Consider the following 17508-nt stretch of genomic DNA (forward strand, 5'->3'; position numbering starts at 1 on the left):
GGAAAAGGGGCAAAGGGAAAACGCCGGAGAAAACCATAGAGTACACCGCCAGCCGACGAGAGGAAGAGAGAGCGGCCTCCATCGGCCCGAAGTCCTAGAGGCGGCTGGGCCGGAGGCGGTCGCACAAAAGGAGTCCCGGGAGGCCGCTCCAGCAGCTGGTGAACCATAGAGAGACACAGCTCCTGCCGGCCTTGGCCCGGGAGGTGAGTTAGTGGCTGCAGGGCGGAAACTAGTAGGGAGTGTTTGTGGAGCGGGCCGGAGGCAAAAGTTTCTCGAACCCCAGGATGAGGGTGGGCCTGGGCGGTGGGAACCCCCTGCAGGAGGTGCTGAAAGAAGCACGCCGACGGTCGGGGCCCCGGCGTATCACAGCAGCCGTCCCGGTGCCTCAGCCGCGTCACTGCTTTGGATCCCACCCGGTTGCCCGCTGCCTCTCCTCAGGACCATAATCATGACGATGCTCCATCCCAAGCTTTGCAGGTCACAAAACGGCTTTCCCATTTGCTGGCTCTTGTGATTGCCGCTCCCGCCCAACGATGTGGACGCTGTCATCACCTCCACTTTACAGATAGGAAAGCTGAGGCCCTGGGAAGCGAGGTGACTGTATCTGTCAGAGGCCACGCGGTGAGTCAGAGCCCAAAGAAACATGGAAACCCGGGTGCCTTTGTCCCCACGCCGGGTCACATTCTTTCCCCAGCCCTTCTCTCTGCATTAATTTGTCCCTTTTCTTGCTCACTGCCTCTGCCCCAAAGATGTGCTCATTTCTCCTCTTGTGCCCGCCTCTCTCCCACCTCACCCGCTTTCCAGCCGCTGAAGGTTCAGGTTTTCAGGTTCTTGATCTAGAAGGCACTGTGTCCTCCTTGGCTCCCCGCAGAGCAGCGATAAAATTCTGTGAGCGGAGGCTGTGGTTTCCAGAGAATCCTCTGACCGTGGAAATGCACTTCCCAGCTACCTTCCGAATCCCCCGATCTGAGGTTTTGAGTTGCAGGATTCACACCTGCAACCTGATTTCCTATCCCTAAGGCCCTTACTTGACCTCCATGACTCAATTTCATGGAGTAATTACTGTCATACATTACTTATTCTTCACCTTACGCTAATTTTAGCCGTGTGTAACAGGATATGCAATTTAGTTGGTATTCATTTCTCAGTTGTGTTCTAGTGTTTTCAATATGAGGCCATAGTCAATGAGTTTGAAATTTCTCCAGGTGTGTTCCTTCATATGTAAGGAACCACTGGTTTATCTTTGTAGCAGACCTAGCTTCCCTCTGATGCATCTCCATGTCTGCGGTTTTCCACTAGAATCTCATTTGTCTTACTTGCATAGATTGTTGTGGTTTGTGTTCAGTGAAGTGATAAGTCAGTCAGTTGCACTCAGAAAGCTCTAAGTCTAGGGAGGGAGACTGATAGCTAAACAACAGTGCAGTGTGACAGTTTCTGATAGAGTTAGGTACAAGGTACAAGGCCCTGAGGACCCCAGAGAGAGTAACTTACATAAACAGTGTCAGGAAGTCTTCACAGCAGAAGTGACATTTGTGCAGATTCTTAAGGACAGTGAAGAGTTGGTTAGCCAGACGAGAGATGGAGAAAGGGAAATGGCCCATCAAGCCCAGAGAGAGAGAGAGAGAGGCATGTGTGAGGGTATGGGAACAAAAGAGAAGTTGTTGAGCCTGGAGAATGGCAACTCATTGGTATGACTGGATCAGAGATCTGTTGAGGGGAGAGGTGGTAGATGAGTCTGGAGAGGTCAGCAGGGGCCAGGTCATGAAGGAAGGGCCTTATACCCATACAGAGGAGTAGTGAGATCATAACATGTTAAGCGGGGAAGGGACATCTGAGATCCCTTGGCCCAAGTTTTGTTGCAGATAAGAAAACTGGGACCCAGATTGCTTTATGATTTCACCAGGGTTACTTAGATCCAAGAAACTTAACCTTCAGTCTTTAGTATATTGGCCAAAACTTGTTGGCTCTCTTCTAATATTGATCCCTATTAACATTTGTATACTTCTCGTTCTGAACATTGTTGTAAAAACTTCTAGGTTAACTAGGTGTGGCATGCTGCCATGCAAGGAAATGCCTAAGTGGGCAGGCACTGGGCCGTGCACCCACATCAGCTGGGAAGAAAGTGAGATCTCTAACTATATTTTGTTTGGGTTCTCTTCTGATTGGCTTATCAGCACATAAAAACCACAGGACACCGGTCAGTGGTGATGACAGACCCCGTGTTGGACCCACAGCCAACCGACAGCACTGGGGAGATGGATGGACTGTGCCCTGAGCTATTGCTGATCCCCCCATCTCTGTCTAACCGTGGAATCCTGGAGCCTGTCCAGAGCCCCTGTCCTGCTGGGAATCCCACACCTTTGCCTGCTGACCCAGGCTGCCTGCTGGTAGAGTCCACAGCAACTGAAGAGGACACAGGGAACATGGAGATCATTGTGGAAGCAGTAGCTGGAAACCTGTCCCCAGGTGCTCCTGGAGAGCCCCCAGGTACAAACATAGTTGCTACCAGGCCAGTGGGACAGTCAGCCCTGAGGTTTTGTCTGTGCTATTTTTGACCCTTCTATATAAATGTGATGAGAACACAAGGTAACATTTTTATTCTTAGAGATGTTGTAATTTGATTTGCAGTTGGTGAATGTTGATTGAAGGCTGGCAAGGTGGTTCACAACCTGGTACTGAGCTCTTGGCAGAGTCTATCCCTGTGAGGGCTTCAAGTCTGCTAGGCAGCAGTCCAGAAGGGAAGACCTTTCTGACACCTCTGCCCAATCCTTACTCCTATAGCCCTCGGGGAGTTTTTCCCCCATATTGACCCTCCCACTCGGGAACTGCAGCCAGGGATTAGGCAACAGGCCCAGCGCCTCCACCACCCTGGGCTTGGCAGGGCTTCCCAGAGGTAATCTGGTATTTCCTTGCCCTAGTTTCTTGTGTATAACTTACTTAACTCATCCGAGGCATGTTGTCAAGAGTGGGAGTTGAACGTTTATATTTATTCTAGAAAAAAGACTCTCCCCTCTATTCTTCCCATATCTACAACTTCTTATTTTTAGGTAACTTCCCTGCTGTTAACTGCCATCCTCCAGCTATGGCTGTCACAACTTCCCTTGGCAGTGTAGTATAGTGACAGCAACTACTGGGAAAGATTAGCTAATTTGATCGTAGAGTATTTCTAACCTTCTGTGTAATGAAACAAGTAATAGGCAAAGAACAAACCTGGGAAAAACATTTGCAATACATGAGGAAGAGTTAATATCTTTAAAATTCAAAGAGCTATGAAATAAGAAAAAGAAACGGTGTTTTTTGGGGTTTTTTTTTTTTTAGAAAGGGAAAAAGAAACCTACAGGCACTTCAATAAGGAAGAGTAAAAATAGTCAATAACCATAAGGATGCATAATCTCACTAACACACAAATAAGTTCCAGTTAAAAATAATTATGAGGGGTGCCTGGCTGGCTCAGTCAGAAGAGCAGATGACTTTTTTTTTTCTTTTTAAGTGTATTTATTTATTGAGAGGGAGAGAGCGATCCTATGGGGGGAAGGGCAGAGAGGGAGGGAAAGAATCCCAAGCAGGCTCTGTGCAGAGACTGATGTGGGGTTTGAACCCACAAACAGTGAGATCATGACCTGAGCCTAAATCAAGAATCAGACGTTCAACTGATTGAGCCACCTGGTGCCCCAGAGCATGCGACTCTTGATATCGGGGTCATGAGTTTGAGCCCCACGTCGGGTGTAGAAATTACTAAAAAACAAAAAAAACCAAAAAAAACTTAAAAAAAAAAAAACTTAAAAAAAAATAACAGTTATGAAATGCCCATACTGCTTCTCAACTATGGCAAAAATTAAATGTTTTTTATAATGCTTAGTGTTGGTAGGAAAACAGGTAACTGCCTTATAGCTTATAGAGTGTATAAATTAGCATAATCTTTTGAAGGTCATTTTATATAATGAACTTTAATTTTTTTTAATGTGTATTTACTTTAAATAAATGTTATTTAAAGATGCTTAACCGACTGAGCCACCCAGGCACCCCTATATAACAAACTTTAAACTGACCCAGTCATTCCCATTTCTAGGCCTCTGTCCTATAGAAAACTCACACACATGCACAAGGAGACAGGGGTAAAAGGATGTCCCGAGCAGCTTTATTTATAATGATTGCAAATAACCCAAATGTCCATCAGTAAGGGCAAGACTTCATTTTGACTTGTTCATGCCAGGAAGTACTCTGGACTGGACAAAAAAAAAATACAAGGTAGAGCTAAAGGTACTCAGAAAAAAAAGTATCTGATATATATAGCAAGCGGTGGGGGGGGGGGGGAAGCAAATTGCAGAGAAATGACTGAAAAAGGCCTGAAAGAATAAGAATATACACCAAATTTTGTGTGAGAGTGTGGGGGGGTTATTTTTTCTTTATATACATCTATGTTATTTGAGTTGTCACAATGAACTTTTATTTAAAGAAATGATAAAAAAAAAAAAAAAAAAAGGATTCCCAGGGTAGACGTGGCACAGACCTGGGCTTGAGTCCTGGTTCCACCATTAACAGGCACCATGGCCTTAACCTTAGAACTCCAGGCCCCTCTTCTCGTAGGGCAACTGGAGCACCAAGTGAGTGTTTCCTACACCTTTGTCAAGGTCCTGCCCGTTGCTTAAGAAATGGCAGTGATTACTGTGAACGTGATTTGGGTCTTTTGGAAACGGATATTTTCCATTTTGTAAATTACTGTGCCTTTGAAAAATCTCTTTACAGAATGTGAAAGTAATACTTTGTCATTTATACTGTAGATGTTTTCCGCAGATTGTCGTTTACTTCTCTTGGAAGTTCGTAATTTTTCATTTGGGCAAAATGTATTGCCTTTTCCTATGCTTTCCTGATTGGTTAATGCTTGTTGTATTTATTTAGCAAATATTAAATACCTATTTTGTGCCAAATATTGGGCCAGATACTCGGAATCCAACTTTAGTATATGTGCTGCCGAAGCGAGCACTTGACAGTGGGAATCCAAATGTATGTGCAAATAAATAGACTGTCCCTGACCTTATGGAGCTTACTGTCCAGGGATAGAACCAGACTTAAGGTCCATCTCCACTCTACTAATATTAAAAGATTCACCTACATTTTCTACTAGTAGCTAACTCCTGTGAGTCTCATTCCATCTGATTCTGTGCCTTTCTCTGTCGGTCCTCTGCCTGCAGGTGTCCTGGTAAAGGTGGTGGAGGTGTACTTCTGTGAGCGCTGTGAGCAGAGCTTCGCAGAGCCCACTCTGCTGGCCCTGCACCAGTGTACTGAGACCCTTATACAGCCTATGCAGGGCCTCTCTAGCCTTCCATGCTCTGTAGAGCTGACCCCCGGCAACCTCATTCTCTCTGGCCCTCTGCAGGGCCAGGGCCCACCAGATAGCCCCCTGCCATGCCCTGTGTGTAGACAGGAGTTTGCCCAACCCCAGGCCCTGAAGAGCCACTTCAAGATTCACCGGGCCACTCCCGACATCTTCTCCTGCCCAGAGTCTGGCTGTGTGTTCTCCGCTGAAGATCGCAAGGGTCTGCAGCACCACCTGAGGCAGGCCCACGCCACGGTTCCCGTGCCCTGTTCTTTCCGGGGCTGCCCCCTGCTCTTTGGGAGCCAGCAGGGCATGGAGCTGCACCGGCAGGCCCACTACCCTTTCCACTGCAACCATTGCAGCTTCGTGGGCTCCAACGTCAAACTCTTCCGGCAGCATCAGCGGAGCCATGGGGCCGGGACACAGGGAGAACTGTCTGCCCTTCAGGGTCTTCCATCCCAGGAGCTGCTGCCAGGTATGAGGCCAAAGGCCCAGCAGTGCCTTGCCTGGAATGCAGCCACGGTCAGTCTTACAGGACAGGCCGTTGATTCCAGTGCCATGATGCATATGTGAATGCAAGGGATCGTGGAGCAGTGGCTCAGGAGGCCAGTATTACTGACTGACAGTGGAAGGCATCTAGAAACCCTGGACCAGTCAGAATATATAAGACAAGGAGCAAGTCTTTGTCCATGACAGTGAGTGATATTTGGCTTTAGCTGTGCTGTGGCCTTGAAGTTACTTAACCAGTATCCTTTTCTTGATCCATTTCAGAGCTTTCTGAGGGCAGAAGCTAAAGTGTTCATCTGTGGCCGTAGCCACTGGTAGAATACCTGTAGACTTCTTTTTAGAGCACGTGGGATTGGGCCAGAGAAGCCGGGATTCTTTTAAAAAGAAACCTTCTAGGAGGGTGGAGCCTCACTGATCCTTACTCCTCTCAGTCTCAACAAAAATAAACAAACAAAAAACCAACAACAACAAAAAAAAACGGGCATGGGGTGGATAGAAGAGCAGGAGAAAATAGAGAAACCAGGCCTGGAAGGTCAGGATTCTGCTGAGAGACTTAGGCTTGCTAAGACCTGTTGGTGCTTTGTTCCCAAAGAGAAGACCCCTTTTTCCTGGGAAATAGTCTTGTATCTTTGCCTTCCTGAGGCATCTCCCTTTGTTGAGGGATAGAAGGGCTGGATTGGTGTGACCCTGTCTTGCTGATTAGGCTTCTCAGTAGAGCAGTTAAGAGGACAGACTATGTTACCCTGCGTTGAGCCACCAGCCGTTAGCCCTAGGAACCCAAGCCAGGGAAGGGCTCTGTACCCATTCTGTCCCTCTCAGTCCCCTACCCCCACTGCAGTGATCTCAAAGCTCTTACCTTTCAGGGGTCTGAGGATGGTGTTATCTGAGGTTTGATTTACTCTAGGTTGGAGCATTAATGACAGCTTAGCTCTTGGTCTTCCTATCCTTGTCTTGAGTGATAATAAATGTATAGACTTAGAATCCGAGATCTCTTACACTAAATGGGGAGGGGGTGATTCTGCCAGCCAGTAAGAGGAGCAGTCCAAGCCTTCACTGCTGGCATTGGCTTCTATAGACATCATCGAATGTTATGTGTCTCCAGCTCCGAAACTGCCCAGTAGAGAGGGAGAGCCTTCAGAACAAGCAGATACGCCCTTGCCCAGGCGAGAGTCAGCTGACGAGGAGGACGTAGAGGAAGAAGAGGGGAATGGCACCTTAAAGGACTCCCAGAAAGCCCCAGAGAAAGCCCAGGGGGCTCAGCAGTTAGAAGGTAATGACATGGTTAGGCTTGAACCTCCTGGTGGTGGGGCGGAATGGATTGAGGGGAGCCTGGCATTGAGGCTCTGGGGTTTGGTTTCCTGGGCTTTGACTCATATCCCTTTGTTCCTACCCTTCCACTTTGACATGTCTAGTGGGAAAATGATAAATGAGTAAAGACTGTAGAAACAGAGCCGGGGTAAATAGAGTTTGCTCTCCTGGGCTGGTTTTCCTTGGGCAGAAAGCTTTTTTGCAGGGAAGGAGAGGGTGATGTTCATCATACAAAGATGCTAGAGGTTATTGATCAGCAGCCTGACATGTCTGGCATTGGGCCCACTGAGATTTTGTTTCCGAAACCCTACTTCCCAGTTTTCTAACTCACTAGAACATTTGAAACCCATCCAGCCCACAGGGAGCACATTTATTGTCAAGGGAATAGAAAAGATCTGGTTGTATTTATGACCAGTTCTCTATGATCTAGAACTCAGTGAACCAGTGTTAGGAAGTGGGAGTGCTTTACCTTCTTCACTTCCCTTCTCCACACTCCATGGGGTTTTTTTCCTTCCAACCAACCCTGCTGATCCCACTGCCTACCTCCATGAACGAGGACAAGGAAGAACAAGAATGGTCCATCCGGATTGTTCTCTCGAGCAGCTCTAGACAAAGGCTTAGGAACAGTAGGTGGCTGGGTGAAGCACTTCAAATAGGTTTGCCACAAGGCTTGAGAAATCCTTGTGATATTGCTTCTTTCAATACTTGAATTTCTCGTCTCTTCTTTGAGACCACAGTGTTTGAAGTGCTACTGTTTCGGTTTCCTGGAGAGAAACGGGAAAGGCCACACGATGTTTGTGTCTGGGCAGATTGTGGTTCTCCCATTATCTGGCCAGCCGCTGAGCTACCTTCTGTGCCTTTCCCTCTCCCAGGGGATGTGGCTTCTGGCACCGAGTCCCTCTTCAAGACCCACATGTGTCCAGAATGCAAGCGCTGCTTTAAGAAGCGGACCCATCTGGTGGAGCACCTGCATCTGCACTTCCCGGACCCCAGCCTCCAGTGCCCCAACTGCCAGAAGTTCTTCACCAGCAAGAGCAAGCTCAAGACCCATCTGCTGCGGGAGCTGGGCCAGAAAGCCCACCGCTGCCCGCTGTGCCACTACAGTGCGGTGGAGAGGAACGCGCTCAACCGCCACATGGCCAGCATGCACGAGGACATCTCCAACTTCTACTCAGACACCTACACCTGTCCCGTGTGCCGCGAGGAGTTCCGCCTCAGCCAGGCCCTCAAAGAGCACCTCAAGAGCCACACGGCGGCAGCGGCGGCAGAGCCGCTGCCCCTCCGCTGCTTTCAGGAAGGCTGTGGCTACACGGCCCCCGACCGCAAGGCCTTCATAAAGCACCTGAAGGAGACCCATGGTGTGCGGGCCGTGGAGTGCCGCCATCACTCTTGTCCCATGCTCTTCGCCACGGCCGAAGCCATGGAGGCCCATCACAAAAGCCACTACGCCTTCCACTGCCCACACTGCGACTTTGCCTGCTCCAATAAGCACCTGTTCCGCAAACACAAGAAGCAGGGCCACCCCGGCAGTGAAGAGCTGCGCTGCACCTTCTGCCCCTTTGCCACCTTCAACCCGGTGGCCTACCAGGACCACGTGGGCAAGATGCACGCCCACGAGAAGATCCACCAGTGCCCTGAGTGCAGCTTTGCCACCGCCCACAAGAGGGTGCTCATCCGCCACATGCTGCTGCACACCGGTGAGCTGGCTTCCCTGCTTCCCATAACGTAAGGGTGGCGATGAGGAGGGGGCGGCAGAAGTGAGCTTTTACTGTGTACAAGATACAGGAAGGGCCTTGCGTGCATTGTCTTGTTGGACCCAGTCTTCCTAGATATAAATCAAGCCTTAAGCCGAGTGTCACTCAGCTAGTACGGTGGTTAAGCCACTGAGCCAAAGACTGTGCTCTCACTGCTGTGCTGCTGTGTCTCACCGTTAAGGCCCCGTCCAGTTCTGCTTGCCCTTCGTCAGGCTTGCCTGGGTCAGTACCCAGCCTATTAGAGCGAAGAAACCCAGACGGGGGGGGAGATACCTTCCTTTGCAATTTGAGTTTTGAGGTGTGCTATGAGAGATGGGGCGAGGGGACTGAACCATCTACATATGTTGTAGCCTTGGCAGCCGACTCAGAGTCTAAATTGGTTACCAGCATTGCTGATGCTTTGAGTGACACAGCCACATCAGGCTTCCTCCTACAGCATCACCCCATTTGTGCTCTCTAGGCAAGCATCAGTGGGTTGACAAGATATTAAAAAAATCTCATCAAAGATTTTTGGGAGGCCAGCTTTTAGGTAGCTTGGGGTAAAGCCATTGTTTCCCTGGAACAGGTCATTTCTACGCATGCTTTGGTCACCAAGCCTCGTTTTTCTGCGGCCTTTCCTAAAATCTTCATCTCTACGGTGCTTTATAGTTTAGAGTTCTTTTAGATAGATTACTTCATTTAACTCATAATAACAATCTTGTAAGGAAGACAGGTGAAAAAGAGAAACTGAACACTTAAATGGCCTGTTTCAGGATCACACAGCTAGTATCAGAACCAGAGCCAGACCACCACGTTGCTTGCTTTTGTCCGCGGGGAAATGGGCTGAGCGGGTAGGCAGGGATCACAGGGAAGGGTCCTGAAGGACCTGGTCTTGACCAACTACACAGACAGCTCTTCCTTGAGTCCTTGCTGGGCACTGCTGAGGACTTTGGGACATCTCATTTAATCTTCTGTCAACCATGAGCAGTCAGTATTTTTGTTGCTCCCTCTTTGGAGCCAAGGAAACTGAGACTTGGAGGGGTTAAATGACCTCTCCAAAGCCATACGGTAGTAAGCTGGGATCTGAACCACCACTTGATAGCTCTGTGGTTTCTCTCTGCCTTGGCTTCTTTTTCTGTAAAATGGGGCAGTCCTCCTCCGGGGGCTGTTGGGAGGAGTCAGTACGAGGGGACCTGGTACATAATGAGCATTCTATACATGTTGGCTATTGACGTCTTTGTTAACTGTGTCGGATTTCAGAGTTCAAATTCTTAACTACTTCTTGTATTGCCTGATTTTTTTCTCCTCTTCCACAAAACTGGAAGGAACTAGGGTAAGTGGAGCCAGTGCCAACAAGCTCCACAACAAATCAAGGGTAGACTTCCAAGCTGGTTTTGGAAAGCATGGTCTTCACTTTCCTCTGGGGCTTGCTCCGTGTCAGAGTGGAGAAATCGTCTGCGAGGGCTGGGGAGCAGCACTGACTTGTGAACCACGCCGCGGGCCGCGCGTGAAGCTTTCGTTCTGCTTGGCATCAGGGCAAGCTTGCTGGGGAAGATGGTCTGTGCTCGCTCGGTCCATGTCTGACCTGTGTCCTCTCCCCTCTCCCACCCCCACTCCCCCATAAGGCGAGAAACCTCACAAGTGTGAGCTGTGTGACTTCACGTGCCGAGACGTGAGCTACCTGTCCAAGCACATGCTGACCCACTCCAACACCAAGGATTATATGTGCACCGAGTGTGGCTATGTCACCAAGTGGAAGCACTACCTCAGTGTGCACATGCGGAAACATGCAGGGGACCTCAGGTATGAGCACACGCATGCCTCCGTCCCTGTTCCCAAGGACCTTATGCCAGGCTAGCCTCCTCTTGAACTCACCTTGCTCTCCTGGCCCCAGAGCGACTCCTCCTATTGTCCCTCTCTGCTCCTCTAGCCTCAGCTCCATTGCCTGTAGCTGGCCTCTGTGCCTGTGGCCCAGTGTGCATGGTGAGAGCTGTCTGGGCTCAGGGGAGGGAGTGCAGGCCTACACACGAAGGTGTCCCTTGGGTTCTGAGTCCGGTCCTGGGAAAGTAGGGAGGCTGCACCTGTGACCCCAACCCAGGCATGTTTCCCGCTGAGCTGTGGCACAGATGGCCAGGGGGTTTCTCCTAGCTTCCATGCCTCCACGGGCGAATGGGACCTAGGCACAGAAACCTGCCCCATGAGGCTGTAGCCCTGTCAGCTCCTTCGGAGTCCACGGCGGGTTGCTGATTTATGCTCTCTTCCCTTTGGGAAGCGATACAGAGGAGGGGTTGGAACACAGGCCCTGAAGCTAGGCTGTCCCTGCCCTTCACTTCCTTTTTAACCTTAGGCAAGTTATTAATTTCCGTGCTTTAGTGACCTCACTTGCAAATAGATACCTACGTCACAGGGCAGTGGAAAAAAAGAATAAATGATGCGTGTACAGTACCGAGTGTAGAGCCTTGTCCACAGTAAGTGCTCATTTACCTGTCAAGGGAGATCGATAATTGTGATTTTGCCCCCCACCCCCACCCCTGTCCTCCTCGCCAGATACCAGTGCAACCAGTGCTCGTACCGCTGCCACCGGGCTGACCAGCTGAGCAGCCACAAGCTGCGCCACCAGGGCAAGTCCCTGATGTGTGAGGTGTGTGCTTTCGCTTGCAAGCGGAAGTATGAGCTGCAGAAGCACATGGCCTCCCAGCACCACCCGGGCGCGCCGGCCCCGCTCTATCCCTGCCGCTACTGCAGCTACCAGAGCCGCCACAAGCAGGCCCTGCTGAGCCACGAGAACTGCAAGCACACCCGCCTCCGGGAGTTCCGCTGTGCCCTCTGCGACTACCGCACCTTCAGCAACACCACCCTCTTCTTCCACAAGCGCAAGGCCCACGGCTACGTGCCCGGGGACCAGGTGTGGCAGCTCCGCTCTGCCAGCCAGGAGCCGGAGGGGGCCAGGCAGTGCCCGACACCCCCGCCAGACTCAGAGCCCTCGAGCCAGCTGTCTGCCCAGCCTGAGGCGCCAGACCGTGACCCCGGGACTGTGGTGGACCCCAAGGTGGACCGGGCCCCGCCGGAGCCCGGTGAGGAGGACCGCGCCGGGAGACCGGCTGGCAGCGAGGTTCCGCGGGGGGACGACCTGGGTAGCAGCCCCAGTCCGGCCGAGGCAGATGAAGGTGGCTGCACGCTGCACCTCGAGGCCCTGGGGGTAGAGCTGGAGCCCGTGGCTGAGCCGCCCCTTGAGGAGATCACTGAACCCGCCCCTGCGGAGTTCAGGCCCCTGGACCCCTCGGGGCCCCTGAGACTGGAAGGGCCAGGTGCAACTTTGACAGAGCTGTCTACCTTTGAAGGTGCTGGGACGTCTGGTTTGGATGCTGAAGAAGAGCCCGTTCTGGAAAAGCCAGCCCCTGAAAGCCCCAGAAACCCCCCTTCCTCAGAGGAGCCCCCTGACAGCTGGGTGGGAACCTTCAAGGCAGCTCTGCCTGCTGAGACCGCTCCCCTCCCCCAGTTCCCGGAGTCAGAGTCCTTACTCAAGGCCCTGCGGAGACAGGACAAAGAGCAAGCAGAGGCTCTGGTGCTGGAGGGGCGGGTTCAGATGGTTGTGATACAGGGAGAGGGGCGGGCCTTCCGCTGCCCGCACTGCCCTTTTATCACCCGCCGGGAGAAGGCCCTGAGTGTGCACTCCAGGACTGGGTGCCAGGGCCGCCGAGAGCCCCTGCTGTGCCCTGAGTGTGGGGCTAGCTTCAAGCAACAGCGTGGCCTCAGCACCCACCTGCTGAAGAAGTGCCCTGTTCTGCTCAGAAAGAACAAGGGCTTACCCAGACCAAGTTCACCCGTCCCTCTGCGTCCTCCACCCCCGGGCACCCAGGACTCAGGGGATGCGGAAGGTGGGAAGCCCCCACCTGCGCCATTAGAAGTAGAGCTGGTGCTCCCAAAAGATGCTCCCTCTGTGCCTCCCAGGGAGCCGGAAGTAGAGGAGCCTCCTGGCACACTGTGTGTCCCTGCAGTCCCTCCTGCAGGAAACCCCTCACCCGCAGAGACGCCTGAGAAGTTCCACTTCGAGCAGGGCAAGTTTCACTGCAACTCCTGCACGTTCCTCTGTTCTCGGCTCTCCTCCATTACCTCTCACGTGGCCGAAGGCTGCCGCGGGGGACGTGGCGGGGGAGGAAAGCGGGGGGCCGCCCAGACCCAGCCCGTTGCATCCCTCCTGAGCGATGGAGGCTCCGCTCCCCTAAATAGCGGCAGCACAGAGCGCAGCCCTGGGAATGGGGACACGACTGCGGTGCCAAAGCAGAAGGGGGCGCGCTTCTCCTGCCCCACATGTCCCTTCAGCTGCCAGCAGGAGCGGGCTCTGAGGACTCACCAGACCCGAGGCTGCCCCCTCGAGGGGTCCGGCGAGCTGCACTGCGGCCTCTGCACGTTCACCACTGCCGCCGCTGCCGCCCTGAGGCTACACCAGAAGCGGAGGCACCCTAGCACGGCTCCCGCCCGCGGGCCCCGGCCCCCTCTGCAGTGCGGGGACTGTGGCTTCACCTGTAAGCAGGGCCGGTGCCTACAGCAGCACCGGCGGCTCAAGCACGAGGGAGTGAAGCCGCACCAGTGCCCCTTCTGTGACTTTTCCACCACCAGACGGTACCGGTTGGAGGCGCACCAGTCGCGACACACAGGTGTTGGCCGCATCCCCTGCAGCTCCTGTCCCCAGACATTTGGTACCAACTCAAAACTGCGCTTGCACCGGCTAAGGGTACATGACAAAACACCCACCCACTTCTGTCCCCTCTGTGACTACAGTGGCTACCTTCGCCATGACATCACTCGCCACGTCAACAGTTGCCACCGGGGCACTCCTGCCTTTGCCTGCCCCCGGTGTGAGGCCCAGTTCAGTTCCGAGACGGCACTCAAGCAGCATGCCCTGCGCCGACATCCTGAACCTGCGCCCCCCGCCCCCGGCTCTCCTGCGGAGGCCACCGAGGGCCCCCTGCACTGCTCCCGCTGTGGGTTGCTGTGCCCCAGCCCCGCCAGCCTGCGAGGACACACCCGGAAACAGCATCCGCGGCTGGAGTGCGGGGCCTGCCAGGAGGCCTTCCCCAGCCGGCCGGCACTGGATGAGCACCGGAGACAGCAGCATTTCAGCCACCGCTGCCAGCTCTGTGACTTCGCTGCCCGGGAGCGGGCGGGCCTGGTGAAGCACTACTTGGAACAGCATGAGGCGGCAGCGGCCTCGGAGGGCGGTGCAGGTGCCAGCCAGCCCCCGCTGCGCTGCCCCTTTTGTGACTTTACGTGCCGCCATCAGCTCGTGCTGGACCACCACGTGAAAGGCCACGGGGGCACCCGGCTCTACAAGTGCACCGACTGTGCTTACAGCACCAAGAACCGGCAGAAGATCACCTGGCACAGCCGCATCCACACCGGGGAAAAGCCCTACCGCTGTCACCTCTGTCCCTATGCCTGTGCTGACCCTTCTCGACTCAAGGTAAGGTTGGGGCCCTGGGGACTTCCCTGATCCCAACTCGCAGCTATGAGCTCTGGGACTTTCGTGAAGCCCCCTAACTTCTCCAAGCCTGAGATTCCTCGGGTGTAAAAGGAAGAGAATACTTCACAGAGTTGTTACAGAGATAAAATTCCGTCACACGTGCTTGGTATGTGATGAAGGCAGGTAATAGTTGGGTGGTAATCTCCGTGATAATGGCTAACATTTATTGAGCACTTATTGTATGCTGGATACTAATTTTAGTCCTTCCAAAACACAAGATAGAGTTGCTTTTGCTATTTCTTCTGCAGTTTATCTCACAGGTTAATAAACTGTGAGGTAGAGGTTAAGCCCCCAAAGACACAGGTAGCAAGTGGCAGAGCTGAGATAGGGCAGACCAAGAGGTAGGCCCAGTGGGTTAGGTTGGTGTCCACATGGCCAGACTGGGGAGCCTGCTTGGTAACAGAAGTATGGCCGGGATGGGAGCACATCCTTTGAGTGTCAAGGGTACGCATTTTCTGGGCATACTCTGCTCTTCCCTCCTCCAGTACCATATGCGGATCCACAAGGAAGAACGCAAGTATCTGTGCCCTGACTGTGGCTACAAGTGCAAGTGGGTCAACCAGCTCAAGTACCACATGACCAAGCACACAGGTGAGTCTGTGCGGTTTCCACAGGCCCAAGGGGTTCCCCCATTCTCTGGCACACCCAGCCTCCTTGAGGTTGTGGCTGTCCTTAGTCAGGTTCAGGGCGCACATCAGTTTTTCACATTGGTGGTAGGTGGGAGGGAGGCTGAATGGCCAGAATAGCTTCCCTGCCCACTGAAGACCTATCAGAATCGGAAGAGAGGTGAACCTGGGAGCCTATGCGTCTGCACTGTGTAAAAGCTTCATGGCCCTAGGTTACCCACCTCCCATTGAGAACTCAAACATGTGACTGAAGGAGGTCTCCTTGGTTCCTGCAGACACGATGGGCTGTCATGGGTAACAAAGAGAATGTGAAGGGTTCACTTGTTTTAACTTCTTTTTTTTCTTCTGGGTACGGAGTCCATGAACTATGGCTTCTCAGGAAAGACTTAATGATGCCGTGCTTGTGATTACTGTGTATGATCCCCTCATGTAAAGGAAGTAACCAGATGCATTTCAAGGCACTCTGCATCTATGAATGACACTTCTTTTGCCTCTAGCTCTTCCTTCTTAAACATTTTATTTTCCTGTTTGGGTTGGGCAAGGAGTTGTATTTAAATGGATTTCCAAGTTGCATGAGGACCCCATGATCAAAAGGGGGTTAGAATCTCCCATTTGGAAACCCTGTCATATTTGAGTGAATATTCGTTGCTGTCAGGTGGCTACTTGGGAATCAGTTATCAGCATCCATTGAGCACCCGCTCTATACAAGGGGCTGTTTTGGGAGAAGGGCATAGAAATGTCAGAGGAGACTGGAACATTCCAAAGATGCAGTCGTTAGTCACCATGCTGCTTGTGTTCTTTGTGTCCCGGGATCACGGCGACTCTTCCGGCGCACTGAGCATTGTTCGACTCCCTTCAGCAGTAATTTGTTCCTTGTCCTCGCCCTGTCCCCCAGGACTGAAGCCATACCAGTGTCCCGAGTGTGAATACTGTACCAACCGGGCTGATGCGCTGCGTGTGCACCAGGAGACGCGACACCGGGAAGCCCGGGCCTTCATGTGCGAGCAGTGTGGCAAGGCCTTCAAGACCCGCTTCCTACTGCGCACCCACCTCCGCAAGCACAGCGAGGCCAAACCCTATGTGTGCAACGTGTGCCACCGTGCTTTCCGCTGGGCTGCCGGCCTGCGCCATCACGCCCTCACCCACACCGACCGCCACCCCTTCTTCTGCCGCCTCTGCAGCTACAAGGCCAAGCAGAAGTTCCAGGTGGTTAAGCATGTGCGCAGGCACCACCCCGACCAGGCCGACCCAAACCAAGGAGTGGGCAAAGACCCCACCACCCCCACAGTGCACCTGCATGACGTGCAGTTGGAGGACCCCAGCCCCCCTGCTCCTGCTGCTCCTCCAACTGGACCAGAGGGCTGAGAGCCTACCTCACCTCTTGGAGGGTGTGGTCCAAGACGTGCAGTGCAGACTGACTGGAGGCAGAGCGAGCCTGGAGCTCAGGGCCAGAGGAGGGCCTAGCTTTGAGGCGCCCGGGGAGGGGGCTGCAGGCCTCCTGGGACTCAGGCTCTAATACTTTGAAGTTGATGGCCATATATATAAAAGAGCAACATGGACCACAAATTGATTTCCTGTTGCGGCACACTGTGTTTTTAACCCATGAGTTCCTGCTTTCTTCACCATCCCTCCCCCAAAGTCCCTGGCTCTAAGATGCTGGTTTTACCCATTCTGTCATCCCCTTTCTTCTTGCTGTCAAGTCTGTTTTCTTTCAATGCCCTCAAAACAGTTGTATCTACCTGCATGTGCTGTTGTGCCTGATGCTCTCTAAAGCATGTTAAACAGAGTGATTACTAGCTTATAGACTCGTCCACGTCCCTGACTTACCATTTCCAGGTTGTCCTCTTGATCTGCCCTGTTCCCTCTCAGACCTCTGCCTCTCCTTTGTCTCCTTCCATTTTCACTGTGTGATTCTGAAATGGGCCAGGTCTGTTTTCTCTCTGTCCTTGAACCTGTCTTGGCCTCTACCTTGCTCCTTCTTGCCAAGTCCCTTGGTCTACCTATAGAGGGAGGACTGCCCCCCACTAAGCCTGTTCCTAGAAGCAGGTTTATTTCAGCATCTTTTCTCAGCCTGGCTCAGCAGCGACACTAGAGTTAAAGTACAAGGTAGTGTGAAATGCAGATGACTTGGGGGAATGGGGGCTGGTGTGAATCTCTAATCCAGACCTTACAATGACTGGATGATTAATCATCTACACTGGGACACACTGGGAAAATGAAAGGGTACTTTTAGTAATTATGCTGGGACAACAGATGTAAACCAGGATGATTCCAGTTATAAACCTCAGCAGGGTTGGGATCACATACCCTTTGTCTCCTCCTTTTGCCCTTAGAAGCTATACTAATGAACCTTTCTACATTATGTAGCACATGCAGGGGCCCCTGGAAATTTCTTATTTTCCTACCCTTTCCCTAGCCCACCTGTCTACCTGAATGTCTCCCAACCTTCATACTTCCTCTTGCCCGACAGTGACAGACCATACTCAAGCACAA

General features: G+C 52.4%; 1 protein-coding gene across 5 annotated transcripts; it reads left to right on the plus strand.

The window, feature by feature from the left end:
* Nucleotides 1-16: 16 nt before the first annotated feature.
* Nucleotides 17-17321, plus strand: ZNF142 (zinc finger protein 142). Of its 5 annotated transcripts, none has more exons than XM_060623571.3 (10): nucleotides 17-203; nucleotides 470-621; nucleotides 2175-2487; nucleotides 5193-5792; nucleotides 6900-7094; nucleotides 8005-8829; nucleotides 10491-10668; nucleotides 11413-14329; nucleotides 14875-14980; nucleotides 15911-17321. In XM_060623571.3, exons 3-10 carry the CDS (start codon nucleotides 2208-2210, stop codon nucleotides 16378-16380), a joined length of 5571 nt encoding a protein of 1856 aa, XP_060479554.1. In that variant the 5' UTR covers nucleotides 17-203; nucleotides 470-621; nucleotides 2175-2207; the 3' UTR covers nucleotides 16381-17321. The 5 variants fall into 5 exon arrangements, with proteins under 5 accessions (XP_060479554.1, XP_060479555.1, XP_078306997.1 ...); XM_060623572.3 differs by having other exon boundaries at nucleotides 470-594; XM_060623573.3 differs by having other exon boundaries at nucleotides 18-203; nucleotides 470-2487; nucleotides 6927-7094.
* The last annotated feature ends 187 nt before the right edge of the window (nucleotides 17322-17508 follow it).

The sequence above is a fragment of the Panthera onca genome, chromosome C1 (assembly GCF_046562875.1).
Source record: "Panthera onca isolate mPanOnc1 chromosome C1, mPanOnc1 haplotype 2, whole genome shotgun sequence".
NCBI lineage: Eukaryota > Metazoa > Chordata > Mammalia > Carnivora > Felidae > Panthera > Panthera onca.

Excerpts from the sequence above, each read along its gene's own strand:
- ZNF142 (XM_060623571.3), top strand. The coding sequence starts at position 2,208 with ATGACAGACCCCGTGTTGGACCCACAGCCAACCGACAGCACTGGGGAG. Across the intron at positions 2,488-5,192 it reads TGCTCCTGGAGAGCCCCCAG|GTGTCCTGGTAAAGGTGGTG; the intron begins GTACAAACATAG and ends CTCTGCCTGCAG. Across the intron at positions 10,669-11,412 it reads AAACATGCAGGGGACCTCAG|ATACCAGTGCAACCAGTGCT; the intron begins GTATGAGCACAC and ends CCTCCTCGCCAG.